The 12,446-nt window shown below is 36.0% G+C and overlaps 1 protein-coding gene across 3 annotated transcripts in view; it reads left to right on the forward strand.

Annotated features, from left to right (window-relative positions):
* Positions 1–12,446, forward strand: part of VPS8 (VPS8 subunit of CORVET complex) — a 255,460-nt gene that overhangs the window by 107,021 nt on the left and 135,993 nt on the right. For all 3 annotated transcript variants that reach the window (XM_019668968.1, XM_019668980.1, XM_019668973.1), the window contains 3 exons: positions 2,083–2,129; positions 7,809–8,031; positions 11,236–11,325. In XM_019668968.1, the coding sequence (XP_019524513.1) occupies positions 2,083–2,129; positions 7,809–8,031; positions 11,236–11,325 (360 nt within the window). The remainder of the gene's footprint in view (positions 1–2,082; positions 2,130–7,808; positions 8,032–11,235; positions 11,326–12,446) is intronic.

Consider the following 12,446-nt stretch of genomic DNA (forward strand, 5'->3'; position numbering starts at 1 on the left):
TAGGCACTTAATTCTTTTTTTTTTTTTGGAAAGAAACACAGGTTTATTACAAAATGGCAACATTAAGGGAAGACAGGGGACTCCTCGTCACAAAAACTGCCTTCCTTAATTCTTTATTTTATGCCTTTAATCATTTTAAATATACTTTATTAATTTCTACCCGATAATTATATTAGAAGTTTTAGCAATTTACCCCTGCTATTTTTAGTTTCTGCTGATGTTCACTCATGGTGCATTATTTCATGAGGTGCTTTAAATTTTTATTTTGAGCACATTTCACTGAGGCTTTCTCAGCAGGACTTATTTTGCCTGCATTAAGCACTGTCTCTTGAGAGACTCTGAATGTGCTGCTTTCGGGGGCTTCTGAAGTATCCTTTCTCAGGATCATTTTTTGTGTTAATTTCCTGTCTTGATTGTTCGTTCATACACTAAGGAGATATTGTAAATTAAAATCCCAAATTCACCTGTAGGCAGGGTCTTGATTATGGATTCTTAGAGAATACAAATATACCCTCAATGAGTGCAGGCTGAGACAGATAACCTTTCTTGTCATCTTCCTTTGCCTGTGGGCAGATGTTGGGTTTTTTTTTGCTTGTTTTGTTTTTCCTAATTTCCTTTTATGAGGGATGCAGCTTTCTAAGAATTCTGATTTTAGGCAGATCTTTTCTTCAGTTCCTTATGTTGCAAGGGTCTAAGACCTCAACTTTCTGTCATTAAAACACAAGCTCTTAAGTGATCAACAAATTTATAGGACAGTCTCGGTTGACAGCTCAGGGCTTATTGCTTTGGCTTTCCTTTCCCCTTTGACTTTTAGACCCTGGTTATTGCTCTAAACTTTTTTTGGAAGCTTGGCTGTATGTTTTAAATAATATTTATTAAAACTTCCCCTGCATTTCTAGGGAGGATTTTTCCCCCCCAGGTTATCTAGCCCACTGTATTCTCATTAAGGGTTAAGACTTGATATAACTTTAACACTTTTCAAATGTATGATTTTTTTCTTTCCTGTTTTTGAAGAATCTAAATAAGATTTTAAATCTAGTCATGAAGAACATGAATGAGTAAAGGAAGCAGATGGCTGGGTCAGGGACAGTAGCCCTATAATTCTTTCAAGGATTATAGGTCCTTTTTCTGATACTTCTCTCTCAAATGATAAGCGTTCCTTAGTTGTTTTGTTGCTTTTGTCAAACAAGTGCTAGCATGTAGTAGTTTTCTTCACATAGGGTCCTCTCCCTCCTGATGGGATTTTTTTTTCTGCCAATAAAACAGGCCTTCTAGGGTTTGGTTTGGTTTTTTAAGGAAACCATTTTTTTCTGCAGCCAGCAGAAAATCAGAGTACTGCTGAAACCTAATGCTTGATTACCTGACAATTTTCAGTCATAATAAACTATTTCTTCCTCAAACTGTTTCTCTTTAGAAAAAGGCCAAAATTATGGGTTGTCGTTCTCTTGATATGAGTTTATACATGATGAATTTAAAGCAGTCAAAATATTATGAAACCGAGAAGTTAAATCAACCTTAAAATAGCTATTTTGGAGGATTGTGATAAAATATGAACAACCTTAATCACCTGAGCCACCAACAGGACCAACTATACCCTATTATCAATTTGATATATTTTATTTTTTTTTTTTCTTTACAAAGCTGTGAGATAAATATTTTTTACCTAATGTTTATTATAATGTTATTTTAAACTCTTTATAAGCTTATAATATCTACATATTTTATTTTAATAGCAAATTTAACTATTTCCCCAAGTTGTATGTTTAATTCTAATTTCTTCCTCCTTTCCCCCTCCTTCTCCTGTACAGAGCTGCATTGAACACCTTAATGCATTATAAATTGTTTTCCTTAAAAGTATTTAGGATAAATTTCCAGATGGAATTACTGCGTAAATGTGTTTTCACATTTTTAAGACTTCTGACACATTGTGCCAAATTATTTACCAAAAACATGGTATAAAGTTCTATTCTCCCAACAGTCTAAAGTGACCGAAGCAGATCGCTTTCATTATGTGTTGTGTCTAACCAGTGGGCCAGTGGGCAGAGATATGGTGCTGACGCTTTCTTTGTGGTTTCTCTCCAGGATATGGTGCCCGTCATAGTTGATTACTGCCTTCTTCTACAGCGAAAGTGAGTATGCATGGCCTGTCAGATTAAATTATTTTGAACGCAAGCTGCCTCTTGCTTATATTATAATTTACTGCTATGAATTGTATGCATTTGACTGGATTTAAAATTTTTTTAATTTACAGAAATTTGATTCTTTCACAATTTACAGGTCCACTTACCTAATAAAATTAACTCTTCCAAAATAGGTGCTGTGGGAGTATCATCTATGTATTTGTGTGGCAGGATAGTGTAGAGGAAGAACATAGCTAACAAAAGAGAAATACTATTTGAAGATTTTAAAAGTAAAAATGTATGATTCATGTACTGTATATATATATTCTTTCATGAACCATCACTAAAACACAGTATTTCATACCACCCCAAAAAGGGCAAGATTCATTGTGCTTCTGCAGTATTGATTTATAGAGCCTTTTGTTTAACAGAAATCAGTGTAAATAAACCCTCGATTAGACTTTGTTGATGTAAATAGTAACAAAATTAACCAACCTATACTGGCTCACAAATTTTTCACATTTAAGAAACAGTCAGCTCCCTACATGCCAAGGCATTGTTCTAAGGCCTTTACATTAATATATAAAGACTTATTTAATTTTATGACAGTGAGGTAGGTATTATATCTTCATTCTCCATAGGAGATTCCAGAGGTAGAAAGCCATTAAATAACTTGTCAAAGCTCACTGACGCTTTGAGGAGCAAAGGTGGGATTCTAATGTAGGCAGTCTAGCTCCTGGGCTCTTGTTCTTGACCAAGCTCTTGTACCATTTTCTGAGTGGTAGAGAACAAATGTGAGGACCCAATGCAGTTGCTCCTAAAATTCTATACAACATTGACTTGACTCATGAATTTAGATATATTCAGGTACCCTGAATCATAAAAGGGTTGGGTCATACTTTGCAAGTATCAGTAAAAGTTATCAGGAGGGCAGTTATTTGCTACATCAGACCTTTGATTAAGTCACAAAGAGCTATAGCACCTGCTTCCTCAGAGCTAAAATTCCTTGCGAAGATTTAGCTATAGTGTTATGTGTTATTATCCATTGAAATAGGTTGTATTCACACTGGGGTGTTGTTGAGCACATTGCTTTATGTTACACACTGTCTTCTGTATGAGGGCCTAAGGGAGAAATTTCCCTCAGGTGTTAGTACCAGAAATACTTTTGCATCTTCTGAACAGCTAATTCACTTTTAGCTGATGGACAGTGAATTGTGTGGCTAATTACTGTTTCCTAGATAGCTAAAAGCCATGATATACTAACTTCACCCTAGCTTTTCTTAACTTAGCTTTCTCTTTACCCCACTTTTCATACTCACTTCCTTGTTATTTACCCAATGTTTTTAAAATCAGCCTCAATAGTTTGTGGTTCAGTTTTATAGATTTTATTTTGTTTAAGCCTCATAATTACACTGTAAGAGAAGTAATTTTATTTGCAGTTTCAGGTGAGGAAATTAAGATGTAAAGATGTTCCTAATACTAATCAGTACCGGAATCAACCCAAATTTTCAAATAGATATAATTATAAATGAGATAAAATAAAGTACCTAAAGACTAAATTTTGTTAAGAGCAAGAAGGTGTGTCTTTATAAAATGGATTGTATCCACCTAGACTGATACCTGCAAAGTAGGTATTCAGTACCTGATGATTGAATCAATAAAATATTGGGCTGTCGGAAAAGTCATGACGTATTTTTGCAATGCAAAACAGAAAAAATACGTCATGACTTTTCCGACAACCCAATAATTCTGCCTCCTGGTTTGCCGGGTGACTTGTGATCATTATCTTGAATATTTGAATACTCCCACAGTGACATAAAGTTGAAATGGCCCTAAGCAGTTGTAAGATGAAGGATTGCGTGGGGAAAAAGAAAAAAGTGGGTCATTCTTTTAGAAATATTTTGTGTTATTCCCAAAAATGTTCAAATAAAAAATGTAGCTTCATTTCAGTATGGTATTTGCTCTCTGAATTGGGCACTCTCTATACAATCTTCTTTGACATTTCCCTCCCATCTTTTACTGAGAAATAATTGACATATATCACTGTATAAGTTTAAGGAATACAGCCTGATGGCTTGACTTATATATATTGTGAAATGATTACCACAGTAGGTTCAGCTATCAACCATCTTTTCAGGTACAGTAAAAAGAAAAGAAAAAAAAGGTTATTGTTTGAGAAACAGAAAGATCTTAATTATCAAACATGGGTAAGGAACTGGATATTTTGGATACTGTGGATTTTGTTTGTTTTTGTTGTTGTTAATAACTGCATGCTAATATTTTAAACGTCAAAGCTCAGGGAAAAAAGGTGCCATGGCCTTTTAAATTTTATAACAGCTATGTTCAGGTATAATTCACATACCATAAAATTCACCCTTTTAAAGTGTACAATTCAGTAAATTTTAGTGTGTTTATAGAGTTATGCAACCATCACTACAATTAAACTATACCTTTTTAAAGGAAATCTTTACAAATTGTGATGCTTCTATTAGAAAACAGAGCATTTTGGACATAATTGCTTAAAGTTCATTTGAACTTTGCTTTTACTTTTATAAATAAAGAGACCAGCTCCAACCAACTTTAGGTTTATTAAATCCTACTTGTATTTAGTGGGAATTTATTTATTTGGCTCTGATTACATGTTTAGTAAAGACTGGCAGTTGTTAGGATTGATGCTCTGGCTCCTTTCAGACAGTCTCTGCATTGGCAATTATCACCAAAGCTTAGTTCTTCACTTGTTTTGAATTGTAAAATAGATAGTGCACAAAGTGAATTTAATCATTTTCTCTATCAGTTTGAAGTTATGAATGATAAACTCCAAATAATATCTTTAATATGAGTATTAACATAAAGTGAAGTTATACAGAAAGAAGACCTCTTCGATGGCCCTCTGTTATTCAGAAACGATTTTTTTTGTTATATGGGCTATAGGAAGGATAAACTAGAAGTGATAAACAGCAGTTGTTCAGTTAGCCTTCCCAGTAAACAAAGTCAGCACCATGGAGTATAATGCCTAAATATAGAAAGAAACACAAAAACTAAAAACTCTTTTTGTATGTACTTTTCTGTCTCCCTCCTTCCCTCATGCTCTAGTAAATATACTCCCAGAATGATGTGAGCATGTCTTAGAATTTTGTTTTATTTTTATTTTAGGGAAGAGATGCAAATAGGAGTTGCTGAGTTTTATTTTTCTTGCTTCTTTATTATAGCTTCTGATTGGTTAAGAAGGAAAGATATAGTTTTGCCATTAATCTTACCAGCATTGTTTGCTGTGTGTGTCACAAGAGTACCTTCTCTGTCAACTATTATGCTCTGTTTACTGAATTTTTAGCTCTTTAATTTTCTTCCCCAGGGCTTTTTGTGCTGAACTAAAATATATAATTATCTTCCCTGGCATGTCGTTTTTAACAACACATTACAGAGTGCAAAGACTAGCAAATATGACATTTTCTTTAAATTCATGGGAATTACTGTTACTCTTACTTTATTTTTCTTACAGTAAAGCTTCATTAATCTAGTTTCTGTTATTTGGCTAGTAATTGGTAATCACAAAAATGTGATGGAATATGGATTAAAATGAAACTAACATGAAAAACACTCTGATAAATATGAAGCAAAGAGTAAAAATTATACAAAAATTACATTATGGATATGAAAAAAATAAATGGGTATGGATTTTCCTCCCAGGATATTGCAGATATTTATTGGAAAGTGGCATGTGGCTCTGGTGCAGTTGCAGCCGGTTTGTCACCTGTCCCCTTCCAGGACTTCACATGAGGCAGGACACCATCCTGCTCCTTTCAGAATCTTCCTTGACCTTTTTGTGGAACTTGTCATGAAAGACCACACCTGTGGATGAACCATCTAGAACTTTTCACAGTTGACACGATACGGATATAAAGAGATTATATAATACAATTAGTAAAATAACTAGCTAGACAATATTAACATACATAGAATTAGCATAGTTTCTGTATTAAAAAAAGGAATGAGTGAATTAGTGAATGGTACAAGGAAATACATTGCGTAAATGGGAACATGGGAAACATTTAATTTTGCCAGTCATCAGAGAATTAAAAACAGTGATGTTGTTTAATTTATACTTGTAATTATCTGTGAAATAAACAAGCACTATTGTCTGGTGAAACTGGTATTATTATTTATTGCAAGTGGCAGTATAAATTGGTACTGTGGTGCATTTTGAAGATAATTTAGAAATACATTTCAAGGGCCACAAAAGTTTTCATATCTTTTTGCTTAACATAAATTTTTAAAAGTAGAGGGACTAAGGAATTAAGCCCCCAAAGTGGGAAGGACTGTATATGTAGATGTTTGTTGTGGCCTCACTTATAATATTAAAATATTGGAAATAAGGGATATAGCCAACACTACAAGAATAGTTAAGTAAATTCTGATGTTTCGGCATATTGAAACATTGTGAGTAGGTAGCAACATAGAATAATACTTATTGTATTGCATAATAACAATTTAGAATTATCTGTGAATAGTATAACTCTAAAATTATTAATGGACCATTTGCAGAAGAAATATGAAATAAGTAAAGTATAATTATTGCGTATGGTGGCATTTAGATTAATTTTTAAAATTTTGTTTCTGCATAAAACTCTTGAGACTTTTTTTTTTTTAATTGGGGAATTGTGGGGAGGGGAACAGCGTTGGGGAATCGGGGAAGGGGAACAGACAGGCAGACAAATTGCTGTTTTTGTTCTTCAGTCTAGTTGTGGAGGACGTTGCTTCACTGGCCCATGTTGGTATGACCATTGTGCTCTTCCCGGGTGAGGCAATCGGTCGCCGGTCATTGGTCGGCCGCTCACAGCGGCTCCTGGCAGCTTACAGCGGCTTCGGTAGCTCACACCGGCTGCTGGCTGCCGGCAGCTCACGCTGGCTGCCATCCACTCACGTAGCTCACAGCAGCCCACTGCAGCCCAGCTGCAGCCTATGCCGTCACCGGCAACTCACAGCAGCCCAGCCCCAGGTCGACCTGTTGTTCATCATCTTAGCTGTAGAGGGCAGTGTCTCTGGCCTTCATGTGGGATCTGAACCCAGGCTCTGCTGCACAGAGCTGGCACTCCCAAATGAGCTCTTAACCAGCTGAGCCACTCAACCGCCCCTCTAGACATATTTTTGAAATATTGAACATTTTCTTCATCTACTATCAATTATCATAGCTTAAACCCTTTGGGAAGCAAATGATAAGAACTAGATAAAGAAACAAATTGCCTCTGCAGATCAGCTAGGAATATTTAGATACCAGAAACGAGGAAGGGATCACTTGTGAATAGTCCTTTTTGATTTTTCCCTACATCATACTACCTGCTCCCATGTCAGTGTTGTCTTTAAGAAGCAGTGTGCCATAATAGACTCAGTGTAAGATTTAGGCCAGAAGGCTGAGTTCAAATTCTGACTCTCTCACTTGTAAGCTGTGTGACTTTTCCACAAATAATTTAATTTATTCAACTTTTCCTATTTGTAAAAGAAGTTCTAGGAGAATTAATTAACGTAGTATAATATAAAAAGGTTTTCACGATATAAAGCTCTATGCAAATATTGTTACTGTTCTTAATAAACTTGTAAGTTGAAATAGGAAAAAGATGATACGCTTTAGCAGGCTGAATTTAATGGATGTTTGGAATGTTCCTAAAACTATATTTTTTCTTTCTGTTATAGGGATCTTTTATTTAGCCAGATGTATGACAAATTAAGTGAGAATTCAGTGGCCAAAGGAGTGTTTTTGGAGTGCCTCGAGCCATATATTTTAAGCGATAAATTGGTGGGGATCACACCCCAGGTAATGAAAGACTTGATTGTCCATTTCCAAGATAAAAAGTTAATGGAAAATGTGGAAGCCCTCATTGTACATATGGATATCACCAGCTTAGATATTCAACAGGTGAGTTTACAGACAGTGTACTATCTTACAGAGTAAACATTATTCCTGTATTGATTATATTTACCTGACTGAGTAGGCCTCACTATGCCATCTATCAGCCCCAATTACTTATTGAGCGCTTTTGGTAAGATGTCTTATAAACTTGTATTTGTCAGCGTATTTCTTAGGACTATGTTTTAATGAAAACTAGATTATTGACTCCTGTAAGCCAGGAGCCTTCTATTTCTTTGACATCTAGAACTATTCATAGAGAGTTTATGTGTGGTAGTTGCTCAATAAATGCTTATTGACTGATCTTTCATAATCTGTTTGTTCATTACTACAGTGTTCAGCCTGCAAGTGAATTTCAACTATGAGTACTTTCATATGAGTAATTAAATATTTTCACTTTTAAGAGTATGATGCCATTTTTTTAAAAAAGCTAGTTTATAAGACCAGAGTTAGTAATTTTCATACATTGAGTTTTGAAATAGTATACGAAGCAAGTTCCAGGACGTCTCAGAATCACCAGCCAGCCCATTGTTTTATAACATATTTGCAGTGTATTTGAGGTCTCCACAATAAATTTTCAGTCCTGAGGAGCAGTATGTATTCTGGCCTAAGACATTTCGCAATTTTTCATAGTAGTCCCAATAATGAGCGTACTATTCCTGCAAAGGCACAAAGGTACAAAGGCGCTCAGCCCTATAGGGCTAAAATAAGGGTAACTTAAACAGATCTTAGATAGACCAGAAGTTTGGTTTTTTTTTAATGTGCAAAATTACCTAGAAATGAAAGGTTTGGAAAAATGGTTATTCTTTGTGGAAGCTCTTTATGAATGGCTGTGAGTTTTCAAAGTATAATAAAGCCAGATCCTCTTTTTTATATTTGCCCTCCTATTATATGGGTTATCTGTGACAGTCTGCACAGTTTGGTAATAGGTCTGATAATTTGAGAGCATGTTATCAATCTAGCTTTATTTACCTATCACCAATATAGGAGAAATTTCTAATGTCTTCTCTTTGCAACATTTCTAGCTTTTCCCCAATACTATGTAAACATTTTCTATTCTTTTTCATGTTAAAACAGTTTAAAAATCTTCCCCTCAGTTTCCCTTCCCTCCATATCAGTCCTGCTCCCCTTCTTCCCCTAGGTTACTGCCCCTTCCCAGTCACAGCCAGACTTGACCACAGTTAGCAACCTCCATGTCTACTATATCCACCGACAGTTTTCAAATTTTATTTACTCTTTCAACAGCATTTGTTCCTTTATTGAGTGTCAGGCTCTGAGGATGCTTCTGTGACCTTACTAGACAAAGCTTGTCCTCTCATAAGGCTTACATTTTAGCAAAAAGTTTGACAATAAACATAAACAAGTAAATAAGAAACATTTTTAAAAAGTGTTACATTAAAAGTCAAACAGGCAATCTGATAGGGAGAGAATTGGGAGCCTACTTTAGACTGACTAATTATAGAAAGCATTTCTAAGGAACCAGCATTGAGTTTGGAATATGAATGGCAAGAGGAATCAGTAATGCAAACATCCTGGTAACAGATAAAAGGTAAACAGATTTGGAACTTGGCTGAAAAAGAGAGGTGGACCTTTCAGTGCAAGGTACAGATTTTTCCATGTTATTCTGAGTGCTATGGGAAATCATTCAAAAGTTTTAAGCAAGGTCACTCTGGTTTGCTTTAGGGATAGCAAATGAGGAGTGAGGGCCAAGGACAGAAGAAGCAAGGAGACTAGTTAGGAGCTGGTCCAGGAGGTGGTCCTGGCCGGAGATGGTAGCAGTGAGATGGAGAGAGATGGCCTGATTTTGGGTATGTTTTGGAGGTAGAACTGATCTGCTGATGAATCGGATGCAAGGGGTTGGGGGAAGAGAATTTATGGAGGTTTAGCTTTAAGAGGTTTGGAAGACTGGAGTAGGTCTAAGTTTGGGAGACAAAATCGGGAGTCCTGTTTTGCCATTTTATTTATTTATTTATTATTATTATTTTTTTAGCTGAGCCATCCCGCCACCTGTTGGCAGCTCAGCGGCTGCTCAGCTCGGGCCAGGACTCAAACCGCTGTTGCTCAGAGCTCAAACTCTTGAGCGAGCTCTTAGCCAACTGAGCCACTTGGCAGCCATTTTATTTTGAGATAGCTACTAGACATTCAGGTGAAAATAGCAAGTAAGCGGTTGGATATATGGTTCGGAGGGTAGATTAGGGCTGACGCTGTAAATGTGTTTAGTCCTCGGTAAAGAGATGTGTGATCATGACACTGGCTGAGAGGGAGGGCAGTGAGAGGAGAGGAGAGCAGAGGTCTAAGAACATGCCTTTTTCTAGAAAGACTCTCCTGTGACACCTCCCTTGCATTTTCCCTCTTATCTCTCTGGCTACTCCTTGTCATTCTCTGCCGACCTCTACTCCTCTACTCCAGCTGTCTCCTCATTCTTTCGGATAGTATGGCTCTCGTAGGAACAGAATACGGAATACTCTATACTTTGGTCATCTCTACTCTTCTTCCTAAATATTTTCTCAGATTGATTTTTCACCATCCTTAAACATTTCAAGTTCCTTTCCACATTAGGACCATTCTCCTTACTGCTCTGCCTGCAGAGTCCCTAGTTTGCACCTGTGCCTTGGCTCACATACGCGTACATGTATCCTTTAGGTCCTAGCTTAAATATTGCTCCCTCAGGGATGACCTTGTGAATGCTCCAGACCAAGTCAGGTAACTTGGTAACACTTACCACAGTTGTAAATGAATTGTTTGTGTGATTGAATATCTTCCCCCAAGTCATAACTCACCTACCATTTTGTGGCCCTCCCTTTCAGGTTAGTATCTGAGACAAATGGAAGTTTTGTAAGGGTAGGTACTAGGTCTGGGTTTGTTTTATCCATCACTTTATCCCCAGTGCCTAGGAGAGGACCTGAACATAGGTGTTTAATAAATATTTGTAGAACTATTGACCAAATGTAAAATGAAGATGGAAAAGGGAGAACAGAGATGAAATAAAATTAGACATTGGAAAGCGTTTAAAAGTAACTATTGTACTATTAAAAGTAGTATTGAACCTTTAGCTGCTCCCAGCGTGACCTTGTGTTTGAGTACTTCAATTTTTTTCAGAGAAGGAATAAGAAAAATTAGGAGAATTCAAGATCTTCTCCAATCTTAAAGGTTTAAGGAAAATAGTTAGACTTACTGAATTGTATGGACCAAGCCACTTTTTCTTTTTTACAGGTAGTTCTCATGTGTTGGGAAAATCGTCTATATGATGCTATGATCTATGTCTACAATAGAGGCATGAATGAATTTATTAGTCCAATGGAGGTAAGATACTTCCTAACTTGGAAACATATTTAACATTGTCCATGAATGTTTTTTTCCCTGTTCTCCATTTGCTTTGAATAATTTCTCATCTCATCCAGTCATTTTTAAATTTCTTGTAGATTTATTAGACTTGTACCCATTTGGGAATTTATTAAGTAGCCTTTAATTTCATACTTTCTGCCATTGCTTTCTCTTTTTTTATCTGCATAAGTAGGTTTTTATTTTTATTTTTTATTTTTATTTATTTATTTTTTTAAGCTGAGCCATCCTGCTACCTGTTGGCAGCTCAGCGGCTGCTCAGCTCAGGCTGGACTCGAACCGCTGTTGCTCAGAGCTCAAACTCTTGAGCGAGCTCTTAACCAACTGAGCCACTCGGCCGGCCCCAACATAAGTAGGTTTTTAAATCCTAGGGAACAATTGATAAAAGTAATACATGCCTGTTAGACTTTAAGTTTTTTTCTTGAGAATTTTTGATATTATAATAGCGTTTCCAAAAGGTATAAGAAATATAGTTACTGTATATAGTAAATATACTATTGAGTAATACTATTTGTAGATATATTCTGCTGGGAGAATGTCCTGAAAAAGTTGGGAGGTCATGATTTGTTCATTGCTGACTAATTGCTTTTGCAAGTTGAGAATTTTATTGCATTCATTATATTAGAATAATTTCTTGTCCTCCTTCCATTAGAAGAGAGCATCTAAAAAGCATTCAGGCATTTTAAAAAGAACAAAACCCCATACCCATCTTGTTACTTGCTTTATATTTGAGGACACAATTGTTGTGAGGGATTGTGGCTGTATGTGCCCTGCCAGCCCATTGATTTATTCCAGTGACTAAATATTATACGGACTTCAGAGCAGTCAGGCACCTGCTAAAAGTGTCCAGTCAACTTTTTTGAATATTAAATGATCATGCAAAACCATTTTCAATATTATTAAGTCAGCAGTCATTCTATGATAGTTCAGTCTTCTTTAAACACCTTTGGCTTGGTAGGTGCATATCCCTCTAATTCATAATTCCTTTGGTTTTATGAAGTAAATTTCCCAAACTGGTGCCACAGCCGTATTTCCCTGATGTGTGCCAAGTAAATATTCTTTACATTTGGACACCTCTCTGC

This window comes from Hipposideros armiger, unplaced genomic scaffold (genome assembly GCF_001890085.2).
Source record: "Hipposideros armiger isolate ML-2016 unplaced genomic scaffold, ASM189008v1 scaffold_14, whole genome shotgun sequence".
In the NCBI taxonomy this organism is placed as follows: Eukaryota; Metazoa; Chordata; class Mammalia; order Chiroptera; family Hipposideridae; genus Hipposideros; species Hipposideros armiger.